This window comes from Leptodactylus fuscus, chromosome 3 (genome assembly GCF_031893055.1).
Source record: "Leptodactylus fuscus isolate aLepFus1 chromosome 3, aLepFus1.hap2, whole genome shotgun sequence".
NCBI classification, from domain to species: Eukaryota; Metazoa; Chordata; class Amphibia; order Anura; family Leptodactylidae; genus Leptodactylus; species Leptodactylus fuscus.
The window spans coordinates 99092655-99107777 of record NC_134267.1 but is presented as its reverse complement, the minus strand read 5'-3'; the positions used below and the strand labels follow the sequence as shown (position 1 = coordinate 99107777).

The 15123-nt window shown below is 42.7% G+C and overlaps 1 protein-coding gene across 6 annotated transcripts in view; it reads left to right on the top strand.

Annotated features, from left to right (window-relative positions):
- Positions 1 to 15123, top strand: part of LOC142197609 (uncharacterized) — a 49749-nt gene that overhangs the window by 20682 nt on the left and 13944 nt on the right. For 3 of the 6 annotated variants that reach the window (XR_012715325.1, XM_075268064.1, XM_075268062.1), the window contains exons 4-8: positions 2398 to 2451; positions 4094 to 4218; positions 7210 to 7273; positions 9113 to 9162; positions 13333 to 13405. Coding sequence is in view for 5 of the 6 variants with exons in the window: in XM_075268064.1 (XP_075124165.1) it covers positions 2398 to 2451; positions 4094 to 4218; positions 7210 to 7273; positions 9113 to 9162; positions 13333 to 13405 (366 nt within the window). In the remaining variant the exon portion in view is untranslated. The remainder of the gene's footprint in view (positions 1 to 2397; positions 2452 to 4093; positions 4219 to 7209; positions 7274 to 9112; positions 9163 to 13332; positions 13406 to 15123) is intronic. The other 3 variants (XM_075268066.1, XM_075268065.1, XM_075268067.1) reach the window with 2 other exon arrangements.

The following is a 15123-nucleotide window of genomic DNA, read 5'->3' as shown; positions in this document are numbered from 1 at the left end:
TTCCGGCACATTTGGAATTTTTTCTGTAGCCACCACTGTTCCCATGCAATCTGTCCTCTAAGTTTTGGTGTCTGATATGGTATTTAGGCTCTGTACTGTCTGGGGGGTGTTGGCCAAGGGTGATTCTGAGATTGCCTCTGGTTGAGGCTCTAAATCACGCCCCCTGCCTGACACTGCCCTTCTAACACTATGGAGATGAAATGGCACGTCAGGCACCAAAATGATTGATTGCTTGGGAATGGTGGGGGCTAGAGAAAAAATTCCAGCTGTGCCAGGATCAGTGGACTATTAACAGATGCGAAGTTTTGAACTTCATGGAGATTTTAAAAGGTTGTTTCTTAAAAGGATATTCTGGGATAAAAAAATATTGATGAGCTACCTTAAAAATAGGTCATCAATATTTTTGCTTGAAAAATCTTTCATTGTTTATTTTTTAAATCCTGTAAAATTTCTGTTTTATTACTTACTCTACTATGATGTATTTTATTTTTAAAGGAAGCCTGTAAGGGGCCATTCACGTCACTCTTTTACATCGATGTAACAGTTGCAAATAAATTAAAAAAAACTTGGATGCAAACAGATGTCCATCTGTTTCCATAGACATCAATGTAAAAAAAATGGATTTTTTTTTTTTTGTATCTGGTACACTGATGTAAAAACCGTGATTTGAATGGACCCTTAGATGACTTTTACGGTACTAGGACACTGTTAAACCTTGGGCTGGGTACTTGTAAACTTGCTTTCCTAGATTGCTGTTTCTAGAGAATAAGAATCTTCTAGTAGTATGCACATTAAGAGCAAGTACTACAGGGGCCTGTGGTCGTGCTCCTGGTCTCACTATCTCTGGCCAACACCTCCCTATTTATTCCAATTGACAGCACTAGCTGCTTTTGAGATCAATTACACCACACATGCAGGTGTTAGGTGAAGCCAGCTAGGTGAAGCCAGCGCTGTTGGCTAGACCAAAGGAGGGGGGTTGGTTGGGGTTAGTAAACAGGACTGGGTGCAATTTCTGAGACTTTTATTTCTCTGCAATCAAGAGACTAGGAAAGCAAAGTTTCTTGGCACGTTTAGTAGGGCAGAATCAACTCCTAGATTCCCATAGAGGGGCTGTGTCGTTATGGACACCTTTCCCCAACCACAGGACCAGGGGATAAGTGTCTGATTGCTCGGGGGGCCTGACTTTCGGATCCCTCCGCGATCGGGAGGATGGGCAACTAAAAGTTCCTCTAAAGCCTCCTTGTGAATGGATTGCCAGTGCACTTGCGTAAATAGCGATTCTATGGGGCTTCTGGCACTGCAGCAGATTACAGTCCAAGCATCCTAATAGTAATGAATGGAGCCCCAGTCACGCAGGGGCTCTGGTGAACCACAATGAGACTTTAAGGGGCTCTATCAGCAAAATCATGCTGATAGAGCCCCACATATGCGTGCATAGCCTTTAAAAAGGCTATTCAGGCACTGTAAAAGTTAAATTAAACTACCCCCCCCCCCCCGTTTTAAAATAATAACTTATATAAGAATGTTCTCTACTTACGGAACGTGCACCCTGGGCGGGCATTCAGGGTGCGCCGTCTTCTTCTTCCCCGCCTCTTCTTCCTCTGACGTCTTCGGGTCCCGTCCTCCTCCGGCGCTTGCTCGCGGACACTGATAAAAAAAAATTGCCCGGGTGCATGCGCAGTAGCACGCGGCTTCTACTACGGCTACTGCGCATGCGCCCGGGCTATATTTTTTTTTTATCAGTGTCCGCGAGCAAGCGCCGGAGGAGGACGGGACCCGAAGACATCGGAGGAAGAAGAGGCGGGGAAGAAGATGAAGACACACTCTGAATGCCCGCCCAGCGTGCACGTTCCGTAAGTAAATCACATTCTTTTTTAAGTTATTTTAAAACGGGGGGGTAGTTTAATTTAACATTTACGGTGCCTGAATAGCCTTTTTAAAGGCTATGCACGCATATGTGGGGCTCTATCAGCATGATTTTGCTGATAGAGCCCCTTTAGGAGAACTTTCAATCTCCTGTTCACCTGATCATTGGAAGGCATTTACTCCTTGTACAGCCTAACAATTTAAGGAGTACTTATCATTACAAAATGGGGTCTTTGGGTTTTTTTGGGAGGTGAAATAAACTGTTCTGTGTTTGCTGACCAAATTACAAGTCTCCCCGTTTTGCTCTATCTAATATTTGCTGAAACAAATTTTCTGTGCATTGAAAATCTGTTGTGCATAGGGACAAACCAGAAAAATGTAGCGTTAGAAGGCTGTGTTTATATGCTACAAGTCTCTGTTAACAACTTCTGATCTTTTAGAGCTGTTTATTCCTATACTAACCTCATGTCTACAGTAGCTACCTTTACCATGGTTAAACTGATGTTGTGTTTTTTTTGTTTTTTTTTAAAGAAATCGAAAGAAAACGTTGAAGAAACGCTGCTAGAGTCAGGAGTGGCCTCACAAGTAAGGGAAAATATAAAGGAAATACTTAGACATGTCCCTTCTGTTAAATCCACTCCTGACTTTGGCTCAAAAAAAAACCCGCAGCAAAATATGCAACAACAAAAAACACTGCGTTTCCGCAACGTGGGGCCTTAGCCTAAGGCCGGGGCCCAACGGGACGGAAACGCCGTGGGAAAAATCGTGGAGTTTTACAGTAGTTGCATCTCTGCAGCGCGGACACACATGCGATTTCCAAAACCGACACTGGTGCCTTTCCCCGTAGAAATAATTGTAACAGAAAGTCCACAGAGGAAACCTCTGCGAACTTACCGTTTATAGCGCTGCGGGAAGAACTGCGATGCATTCCTGCCGTGTTTTTTTTTTTTTTTTTTCCGCAGCGCTTTATAGCTGCAGGTCGTCCCGTGAGGCCTTAGCCTTAAGGTGTTTTCTTTACACTTATTCCATATTCTGTAGAGAGGGGATATGAGTCAGATTCGCTAGAGGTTTGATCGATGAAACACCTATTTATTACAAGAACTGAGATGAAAGTGGCATATGAATAAAGTGGTATTGTGGTTGCTTGACCACTGTTCCATTCACTTCTATAGAACTTCTGGAAGGCTGTACCATAGACGTAAACAGTACAGTGGCTGAGCATGCATACCGCTAGTCTATTTATATGTACTTGAGTGCTCCAATTTTTCTGATTAGTGTTGCTTTCTTTAGTCAGACTTGTAGGGATCAGATACTTAGTCCCATCCTGTGGATAAGTAGAATCACTTTGTTGTTTCTTAGGCGTAAGATAGGCCATCAATCTTAGATAGGCAGTGATCATACTGATGAGACCTCCACGGATAAGCTGAGCTCCCAGCATTGTTTACATGGCGTTTTCACTGCAGCAATTATGGATAATGCAGCAGTGGCCCATTCAAGTGAGAAATTGTTGCTGTACCCTCAGCCACTACTATCAAGAATACAATGAGTGAGCAGTGCCTGCAATGTAAATACTGTGTGCCCAGGAAAACGGCTGATCTGTGGAGTTCCCAACAGTCTGATGCTGGGTTCACACCAGCGCCTGAACTCCGTTTTCAGGTTTTCGTCTTCTGTATGCAGAATACTGAAAAATGTCGTGCCAAGTCCGGCTGTGAGCACCGGTGAGCGTTTTATGCGCTTCGCGGCGAAACCGTTTTTTTTTTTAAAACCGGACACAGAGTACTGCATGTCTGACTCTGTGTCCGGTTTAAAAACAAAAACGGTTTAGCCGCGGAGCGCATAAAACGCTCACCAGCTCTCACGGATGGAGACTTTTCAAGCCCATTGAAATGAATGGCATTGAAACATGCCAGCAGGTTTTCGTCTCCTGCCCCTGTTTTGTGCAGGAAACTGAAACCTGCAGAACGGAGTACAGGTGCAGATGTGAACGAGCCCTTACTCCACACCTATCTTAAGGGTAGTCAATCAGTTTTGAAAAAGTGGATAAACCCATTGAGTTACTTTAAAGACAGGTCCCAAGAACTTTTGAATTGACTTGACTAGTGACTTGAATTCATGTGAATATGTAAAAACCTAGGATCCAGAAAATCTCTTTCAATTTTGCTACATAAAATGTGAAATGTACTCATCAAGAATCTGTCACTAAGTCTGAACAATACCTTTCTGCTAGATTTCTGTTCCCCGTATTGATGATGGGAAAAATGCACCAGATGACATGCAGAAAATACTAACCTTTCTTCATCAGCTTCAAGCAAGACAGGATATCCTTGATACAGCTGTGGAATCTCTGAAGAGGTACTCTAGAATTAGACGTAAGACTGTAAAATAGGGAATCAAAGCTTTTTTTTTTGGTGATTGTGTACCCCTTTTTTCCGGACTATAAGGCACACATAAAATCCTACGATTTCGGGCCACACGGTGGCTCAGTGGTTAGCACTGCAGCCTTGCAGCGCTGGAGTCCTGGTGTTCAAATCCCGCCAAGGGCATAAAACCATCTGCAAGGAGTTTGTATGTTCTCCCCGTGTTTGCATGGATTTCCATCCCATGTTCCAAAAGACATACTGATAGGGAAAAATGTACATTGTGAGCTCTATGTGGGGTCTCACAATCTACATAAAAAAAAAAAAAAAAATCCTACGATTTCCTCAGAAATCGAAAGTGCGCCTTATAGTCCGGTCCGCCTTGTATATGGATGGAAGCGGCGGCACGCGAGGAGTTAAGCGGCGGCCGCCGGCAAAGTCTTCTTACAATTGAAGTTAGAGATGAGCAAATACTATTCGAATAGCACACTCCCATTGCAATGTATGGAAGCGGCACGCAGTCTTTGCCGGCGGCCGCCGCTTAACTCCTCGCGTGCCGAGCGCTTCCATTCATTTCAATGGAAGCGTGCCAAAGATTGTTCAGAACAAAAAACTGGAATTACAATTTCAGCCTTTCCATATAGGCTGGTTTTGCCCAAATATGCTTCTTTTTTTTTTTATTTATTTTTTTTTTTTTTAAGTAGCAGCTTTTGGTTAAAGGGAGTCTACAATCTTCCCCAAGCATATTCACCTGCCACCTCCATGTTTACATTGCTATACTTTTTGTTATATATGTCACTTTTATAGACTTGGAGAGAAAGAACTTTGAAGTCTTATGCAAATTAAGCTGCTGGTACAATTGGGCAGGCATTTAGACCTGGTAACACTGCTCTTTACAATCAGACCCCTACCATCTCCTGCTTGTGCCACCCTATGCAGTGGGAGTTGATCCTCCCCATCACCCATCCTACTTGAGCAGCAACAGCAGTACCAGGATTGAAGTCTCACCCCCAGTGCACCAACTGCCTAATTTGCATCAGATTTGAAGGTTTTGTTTTTTTTTCTCCAAATCTATAAAAGTGACATAAATGACAAAGCTATGATTATGTCTGTAATGTGGTGGTAGCAGTCCAGGCTATAGAAGCCCCTTATTCAGTAGTGTAGTAGCAGAGGCTTATATAATGTTATACTGCCCCCTGGAAAAAGCTAAAACTCCCCAATCCCTGCAGCTATGCTAAGTCTCTTGTTTGTGTGATTAATATAGCCCAGATATGTTGCAGGAACACAAATTATATTAGAAAGGCGCATGTTCATCATTTCATATTAATGACTTCATGATGGGTTACATGCTTAGGCTGCGCTGGGGTCTCCAGAGACTCTGTATCAGAAACTGCACGGAGGACTTTTTTTCCTCCGTCTCTTTCAATTTTTAAACGGCGGCCCCATTATGATCAATGAGAGCCCAGCACTAGTGTGAACCTAGCATTAGTTGATATTGGTAGACAGTCTGTTTTGGGAGACTTCCAGGTCAAAACTGCCTCCTACACTAATAATGCTGTGTAAGGGGTCCCCTAATAGGAGTAGAAACCTACCTATGAAGCAATGCAAAGATATTTAATCATATGAATATGGAAACCGTTCTGTAGGTATATCGGCTCAAGCTAAGCTGGCCCGATTTCTCTACAGGTAGCCACAGGTACTCTAGCTGTCCTTAAAGGGGTGGTGTTGGACAGCAATTCCAGTTATCAGGCATGTAGACAAATTTGAGAAACTAGGCCCACCCCCACTGCACTTTTAGGCAGATATGCAGATCCATAAAAAGATTTATTCTCTGTATTGCTTTGTCTGTTTGTATGTTTCTGTTTCTATTAAGGCCTCCTAAACATCACTGCTATTGCTTTATGTAGGATTTTGGACCTGATGGACTCCATTTTAACGCAGCAGATAACCCTGTTCTGTTGGTGGGGGTGAGGTGTCTGGCGGTTCCTGTACTTTGTGTTACTCCTGTTATTGACCTTAATAACAATGCACGTCCATAAATCTTCTGGCCTCCTGTACCTGCAGTCAGCTCATTGTGTGGAAACAAGTTCTGCCACAATGCTTTATCTAATTGTGCTAGTTACCTTGTCACCAGAACATGGTTTAGGTCCTCAGTGATGTACTAGAAAAAGTGAAAATGGATATAGCTATATTAAAGAGGACCTTTCATCAGATCGGGCTTTAGGTTTTATATACTTCTGGGAAGCTGACAGTGCCCTGAATTCAGCGCACTATCGGCTTTCCCGATCTGTGCCCGGTGTAAAGCACTATCGGTCCCAGTACCGTAGTGCTTTACAGTCAGAAGGGCGTTTCTGACACTTAGCCAGGGACGCCCTTCTGCCCAGCAGCGCCTATCGCGCTGTACTGTGGAGTGGGGAGGAACTCCCCCCTCCCCTCCTGATAATACTCGTCTATGGACGAGCTGTGTGAGCAGAGGGAGGGGGTGTTCCTCCCTGCTCTCACACTGTACAGCGCGATAGGCGCCGCGAGGCAGAAGGACGTTCCTGGTTAACTGTCAGAAACGCCCTTCTGACACTAAAGCGCTACGGTCCCGGGACCGATAGCGCTTTACACTGGGCACAGATCGGGAAAGCCACTGTCAGCTTTCCAGCAGTATATAAAACTGCATGTGCCTGATCTGATGAAAGGTCCTCTTTAATATAATGGAAAATGAAGAAACCATGTGAAACTACTCAACCTTAATACCGATTTGGTCATAAGCATTCATTATAAAAGAATCCTGGCCATTCTCTTCATACATCAAATATGCACATAGCAGCAGTTTTTGCGTGATTTTTTTTTTTTTTTTTTTTTTTTTAGGGAAAGCAAACATATTAGTGTATTCACTTTCTGAACTCTACATTGATATGTATCTCTTATCTGATCAGCATAAGCAACATAATACACCTCAGTCTCGGTAACCATTTTTTTAATTATTATTTCCAAGAGAGAATGAGGCCTTGTGGAAGGAGGTCCTACAGTTACGACCAACACAACAGCAGTTTGAGACTGTGAGTATTAAAGCTTATAGGGATAGCCAAACTGGAAACGTTTAAAGGGGTTTGGTGTGTTTTGTTTTTCTGAAGCGCTTTAATATCGATGACTAAGGTCCTCAATATTAGATCAGTGGCACTATGGCACCTCCATATACAGTGATGTTACAGCCTCTGAACAGGACGCAACGTTCACCTATGCACCACAGCCTCTTCAAATTACTGGATGATGGGGGGGTGCCAGGTGTCAAATGGTTGACTGATTCTGCAATATCTCACTCCTGGAAAATCCCTTTTAGGCTTAGGCCCAAATAGTGGAAAAGCAGTTGGTTTGTTTTTTTGGGTTTTTTGGAGCTAAAGTCAATAATGTCTGTATAGAAAAGGAATGAGAAATATGAAGGAAGGTCTTATACTTCTACATCCTGCTTAATCCACTCCTGGCTTTGGCTCAAAAAACTGCAACAAAAAAAATGCTGCGCTTCCACAACATGGGGCCTCATCCTTAGTCATGGCATGGAATGGTGTAGAAGAGAGCCATACCAATACATCCACTCAGCAAAAAAAAAAAATACAAAAACTTTGACATTCATTTCATCATGGTCAGACAACATCAAAATCCAACAGTTTTTTTGTTTTGTTTTGTTTTTCTGATTTTCAATGTGGTAATGGTTCTATGAATATATCTTTTATAGTGTAACTACACTTGATTTGCTTTTTTTGCGACCAGATGTTACAGAATCTTATTCTCCCATAGTTTTAAAATATTTGTTTCTAGAGAAGCTTATTGACGACTAATAACAACCAATATGTCATATCATATACCAATATGATATGTAATATCATTATGTCAGCGCCCTAAGGTGTTGTTACCCAGTATGTGTTAACTCTCTCTCTCTGCCACATGACACTATTCAATAAACTGAAATATGAACATAAATGAAATAAATTGCTCTGTTTAGCGGAATTTTGCTCATTCACAAATGGCCTTGAATCACACTGGGAGGGTGGGGCTTATATTTCCTCACCTTCTAGCAACCCCCTACTTTCCCTTTTACTACCTGGAGGATCTCTGTAAATGCTCAGACACCTTCCTAGTTTATTAAAAGTTTATATTCTGTAGAGCAGCAACTGAAGATTGAGGAGGAAGATTGAGTGATTTCAGTTTTTATATGAGGCTTATGCTGTGAGAGTGGAAGGGGAGCTGCTGATCAGCTGTTATAAAGAGCAAATTTAGTATGTAAATATTGTGAGAAGGTGACAAGCAGAGTGCTGGAGTCCTGATATATCAGCTGCAGGTTTCTGACTTATGTGTAGTCCTGGGTGGGTCTTGAGTAGGCCTCAGACCAGGTGTGGGTTCTGGGCCATAAAATGCTGCAGAGCCTGCACACTTCAGGTCAGATCCTGGGAGTGAGAGGTTTCCTGGGTCTGTCCTGACACACTGAGAGTCTGGTGAGACTGTATTACATTATTGTTGTTTACTCATGTGGTTGGTAGTAAGCCACACATACAGTTTAGTACCTTATTGTTTAGTGTTCAGACGAGCAGGGTTTTTGTTTGACTGAAGTTAAGGCTGTATTTTATTTTGCACCTTTTGTGACTGAAGTAAAGGTTTATCTGTTTATTTTGCTGTTTTTCTAAATAAACCTGTTTGCCACAGATTTTGTGTCCCTGTCTCTTGACTGGTTGGGTCCACACCATTGGTGCTACTGAGCTACCTCCTCAACAGTATACATTTTGTTTCATTAAGAGATGCACTTTTTAAGCAGGTCTTGTGTAAAGTTGTTTAGAGCTGTCTGTGTATAATATTGAAGTAATAGATCTGATTCATTTATTTTTTATTTTTTTTTCCATTTGTAGGTTACAGCTTCACAGTCTTTTGAACAAATGGCCACGTTGCAAACAAACCAGTGAGTATATCATATGTGTCACTTTTACTCAGAGATGCCATAAGCTGCCCACATTCACTGCCTTTGACATACAAATGTCCTGGATTCTGCCATGAGCTCAAAGTACTTAACATTTGCCTTGATGGAGACGAAATATAGGTTGTTTCTGCCTTATAGATGTGCCTTGATAGAAATGCATGTTCTGTATTAGGGGCACTGTCTCTGGTAAATGTATACTCGGTAGAGTCACTGCTCTGTAAACTCCACCGTGTGGATGGTACAATATAACGATTTGTTTCATGAATTGGGGACTCCTGTTCAAAAAGACTTGGCCCCTGCTAGGTTATATGCAAATGATTTTTTGTTGTCCAGGGGGCCACATCTTTTTTTAACAGGTGAATGGAATTGAAACAAAGTTAGTTCAAGGGCACAGTGGGAATTGAATGGTGCACTCAGTTCTGTATATATCCCCACAATCTCTTATTCTGTGTAGTATCCTGAAAACCTGTTAATTGTACAGTGGGACAGATAAACTAGACTGCCAGAAATTTGGCATAGTGTGCACTAGAAAAGTAGTGCAGCTAGTGTGTTGTATGAGTTATCGTATTGTGGGTAAAAGAATTAAGAAATGCTTCATACTCTCCAGTTTTAATTTTTTTGGTGCGAAGTTGGGTCTGGCAAGCACCTATTTAATTTTAGCTAGATAAACCAGGGCTCTAAAGTGGCTTTCTGTTCTGTGTGGTTTTTGCAAACTAATCGAGAAAGGAATGGGCCTTAACCCCTTAAGGACCAGGCCATTTTTTGGTTTCGCATTTTCGTTTTTCCCTCCTCACATTTCAAGAGCCATAACTTTTTCATTTTTCAGTTCACAGAGTCACATGATAGCTTATTGTTTGCGGGACAAATTGTACTTTGTAATGGCACCATTCAATATGCTGTGCAATGTACTGGGAAGCTGGAAAAAAATTCAGAATGAGGCGCAATTGGAGAAAAAATGCATTTGCGCCATTTTCTTATGGGTTTAATTTTTACAGCGTTCACTGTTTGGTACAAATGACATGTTACCTGTGTTCTACGTGTCAGTACAAACGCGGTGATACCAAATTTATATAGTATTTGAAATTTTTTGATACTTTTAAAAAAATGATAAACTTTGCAAAATAGAAAAAAAAAATTTGTGTCATCATGTTCTAACACCTGTAACTTTTTCATATTTCCATGTATGGAGCTGGTTGTGGTGTCTTTTTATGCGGGACAAGATGACGTTTCTATTGATACCATTTGGGGAAAGATCCGATGGTTTGATCACTTTTTATTCAATTTTTTATAGGAGGCAAAGTGTTGAAAAAAACGCTTTTTGGCTGTTTTTATTTTTTTTTGCCGCTACGCCGTTCGCAGTACGGGATAAATGTTTTAATATTCGAATAGTTCAGGCATTTTGGAGCGCAGGGATACCTAATATGTTTAATGTTCTTTAATTACTTTTATAGCTGATCTAGGGAAAGGGGGGTGATTTGAACTTTTTTATTTTTTTCATACTTTTAAAAACTTTTTTTTTTTTCTTCTGTTACATTTATGATCAGACCCCTTAGGTACCTTGAAACCTAGGGAGTCTGATCGCTCATACTATTCACTGCAATACTACAGTATTGCAGTGAATAGGAAAATCGCAGCACTTCTATTAGACGATGCCTCTGGCATCGTCTAATAGATCTAGTGCAGAGACAAGCCTGGAAGCCTTCAATAGGCTTCCGGCTGTCATAGCAACCGATCACCGCCCTCTTGTGACGTTCAGGAGGGCGGCGATCGGCGAAACATGGCGGCGCCCGTGCCGCCGGCGCCGTTTACACACTGCGGTCACGTTTGACCGCAGTGTGTAAAGGGTTAACAGCAGCGATCGGCTCGGGCACCGACCGCTGCTGTTAGTGGCAGGTCCTGGCTGTATTATACAGCCGGCATCTGCCGTGTATGGAGCGAGCTCAGCGTGTGAGCTCGCTCCATACATCCCCATGCGACCCATGACGTACAGTTACGTCAAGGGTCGCTAAGGGGTTAAAGTGGTTGTGTGGGATAAATTGATAGTTAAAATTTAAGCTAAACATTCATCCCCCAAGCCCACTCATGCGGAGACCATGTTATACTGTGCAAGGGCCACTGTGGAGCATTAGACTGATTTGTGTATGTAAAAAAAAAAAAAATTATATACAGCCAAATGCCCAAAAAAGCATCAAGAATGAATTGTTCTCCTGAACCTTTCTTTGTGCGACTGTAATGATATACGAAGGTGATTACAATATTACAGCCAGTGAAGATTACTGAGTGAGTAGGAGTCTAAAGATGGCTGCTGAGGGTGTATTGAGCAGGCTAGCTGGGGAAACTGAGAACCCAGAAATCACTCAAAACTCTGCTAAAGGTATATGGGTGCACTTATTAACAGCACTAACAGACCTTTTTTTGAAAATTCATTTTTTTGCTCAGAAAACCCCTTTTAATGCTATACTGGATGTACATTATATGTTATATATGATATGGAGTGGATTTACTTAATCTCCTCCAGTGTTCCATCACTAATCATGTCTGTACATGGCCACTACCTTTTTCATTCCTTTAGACCTAAGCTGCACTGTACAGCTGTATGTCAGAGGGTGAGACCTTCTAACTGCCAAAGCCAAGCGTCACTACACTATCCTCCTCCTCCTTGACCTTTCCTCTGCCTTTGACACAGTCCACCATTCCCTCTTGTTAGAAACGCTCTCATCCCTTTGCATCTCAGACCTGGCCCTTTCCTGGTTTTCCTCATACTTCACCAACTGCACATCCAGTGTCTCCCACTCTCATACCACCTCCTTGCCACGCTATCTTTCTGTAGGTGTCACCCTAGGCTCTGTCCTAGGACCTCTCCTGTTCTCTATCTATACCCTCGGCCTGGGCCAATTCATAGAATGGTTTTCATTACCATTGCTATGCTGATAACACGCAAATATATCTCTGTGGATCAAACATTACCTCTCTTTTGGCCAGAGTTCCAAAGTGTCTAGTAGCCATAGCCTCCTTTCTCTCCTCCCACTTTCTCAAACTCAACATGGAGAAAACAGAGTTCATCATCTTCGTCCCACCTCGTACAGCCCCTCTACCTCACCCATCTATCAAAGTTAATGGAACCACGCTTACCCCTGTCCCATGGGTCCATTGGCTTGGAATAATCCTGGACTCTGACCTATCCTTCAAGTCACACTTTCAAATCCTGTTCACTTCCTGCCGCCTCCAACTCAAGAACATCCATCAAATCCTTCCTCATCCCTGAATCGATGCTAGTCCATGCTTTCATAATGTCTCGCTTAGATTACTGTAATGCCCTTCTCCATGGCCTGCCTGCGAATCCTTTCTCCCACCCCACCCTCTCCAGTCCACCTTAAACTGCGCTGCTCGCTTAATCCACCTCACCCCCCGATCTTCATCGGCTGCTCCCCTCTGCCAGTCTCTTCACTGGCTACCCGTTGCCCAGCGAATTGAGCTCAAGTTACTAATGCCAAAGCCATCCACAACCTGTCCCCTCCAAATATCTCTAACCTAATCTCCCGCTGCTTGCCTACACATAATCTCAGATCCTCCAAAGACTTCTTACTCTGTTCTTATCCGCTTTTGATACATATATCTCCAAGATTTCTCTCATGCACCTGTATACTCTGGAACTCATTAACAAAGACCTATACGACTGACCCCCATAATAACAGGCTTCAAGAAGTCCCTGTGAAGGCCTATTCAGGAAGGCCTACAACCTCCAATAACACTACTGTCACCACACCGCCATCTGAACATCCTCTCCCCTCACCTTCTGTCTCTATCCCTCTTCCCTTATAGATTGTAACCCCTTGCAGGCAGGTCCCTCCATCCCACTGTGCCAGTCAGTAAACCCTCAAATGTAAAGCACCATGGAATTAATGGTGATGTATAAATAAACATTAATAACTGCAGGCCATGTACCGACATGAGTGCCGCCGCTGTGTTTCCATATTGTTCGCTCACAAATACTAGGAAACCATCTGGTAAATGGAGAGCAGCTTTGGATGTCAGAGGTCATGTCGTAACCTTTGCTTTATTTAAGCTGTCTACATACTTTGTTTGGAACCTGTAAGGTTTTGCTTTGTTGCGCATTAGTATCTAAGAGTAATGAAATTCTCTTTGGTTTAGGCCACTCATGATTGATAGCACTGGAAACTACAATCAACTGGCAATGTCCAAAAGTACACAAAATTCTGATCAGGTAAAACTGTTTTTTTTTTTTTTTTTTTTATTATAAAAAAAACCTTATTCTGTTGGGCTAGGTAGGTTGAACAATGTATATTTAATTTATTCATTATTAATATATTAGTTTAAAGGGGTATTCCCATGTACATAATCATATCTATATTTGTAGATAATTAAAAGTTAAACATTTTTGCAAATATAAGTAATTAAAAATTCTGCAAAGTTTTAAAGATTTTCTCTACTATCTTAGTGGTGACATCTGTGATCTTGATCGGTTGCCAATGGTTACAACCACTAATGCAGAAACTTTCTATGGTCTGGGACTTGTCAGGAACTCATCCATGATTTTCTTATTGTAGCTGGGATATCATGCAGGGACACTACATGTATCAGAAGATATCCCGGCCACAATAAGGAAATCATGGCTGATTTTCTGACCTTAGAAAGGTCCTGCATTCATGGTCGTATCCATTGGCAACCGATCAAGACAACAGACTGTGACCACAAGATATTTAGAGAAAATCTTTAAAACTCTACAAAATGTTTAATTACTTATATTTGCAAAAATGTTTAACTTTTAATTACCGTATTTTCCGGACTATAAGGCGCACATAAAATACTTCGATTTCCTCAGAAATCGAAAGTGCGCCTTATAGTCCGGTGCGCCCTATATAAGGCTTGAAGCGGCGGCACGCGAGGAGTTAAGCGGTGGCCGCCGGCAAAGTCTCCATGCCGCTTCCATACATTGCAATGGGAGCGCGCTATTCAAATAGTATTCGTTCATCTCTAACTATTTGAATAGCGCGCTTTCATTGTAATGTATGGAAGCGGCATGCAGACTTTGCCGGCGGCCGCTGCTTAAAGGGATTCTACTAGAGATGAGCGAGTACTGTTCGAATCAGCCAATCCGAACAGTACTCGCTCAACTCTAGATTCTACCATTAAAAGAACTTCTTCCCCCTGACCACGTCGGAATAGCCTTGAAAAGTCTATTCGTCTCTTACCCTTTCCATAGCCAGCGCCGCCTTCTCCCTGAGCTGTGTTCGCGCCTTCTGTGTCCCCGTCTGTGTTGTCTTCTTTGGGCCTCATGGATGACGCATGCGCAGTCGGCTCTGGCTGCAAGAGCCTGTTAGAGCCGACTGCGCATGCGTCATCCATGAGGCCCAAAGAAGACAGAGACGGAGCTAAGGAAGAAGGCGGCGCTGGCTATGGTAAAAAGGTAAGAGACGAATAGCCTTTTAAGGCTATTCCGACGTGATCAAGAAGGAAGAAGTTCTTTTAATGGTAGAATCCCTTTAACTGCTCGCGTGCCGAGCGCTTCCATTCATTTCAATGGAAGCGTGCCATTGAAATGAATAGGAGCGGCTGGCACGCGGGGGGTTAAGCGGCCACCGGCAAAGTCTGCCGGCCGCCGCTTTCAATCACATATAAGGCGCACCGGACAGCGCTGCGCCTTATAGTTCGGTGCGCCTTATAGTCCAGTGCACCTTATAGTCCGGTGCGCCTTATATATGGACCTAGGCAGGACTATAAGGCGCTCATGGGTAATGCGCCTTATAGTCCCCAAAATACGGTATCTACAAATTTAAAAATAATTATGTACATGGGAATACCCCTTTAATATATTCATTGTATTATCGAGGTCCTAGGACACCTGGTTACCGAGCAAAACAAGAGTCCTGTAGAGCTAGGGGTGCGAGAGGTTGGTTTCTGAAAGTAATGGGCACATTGCAC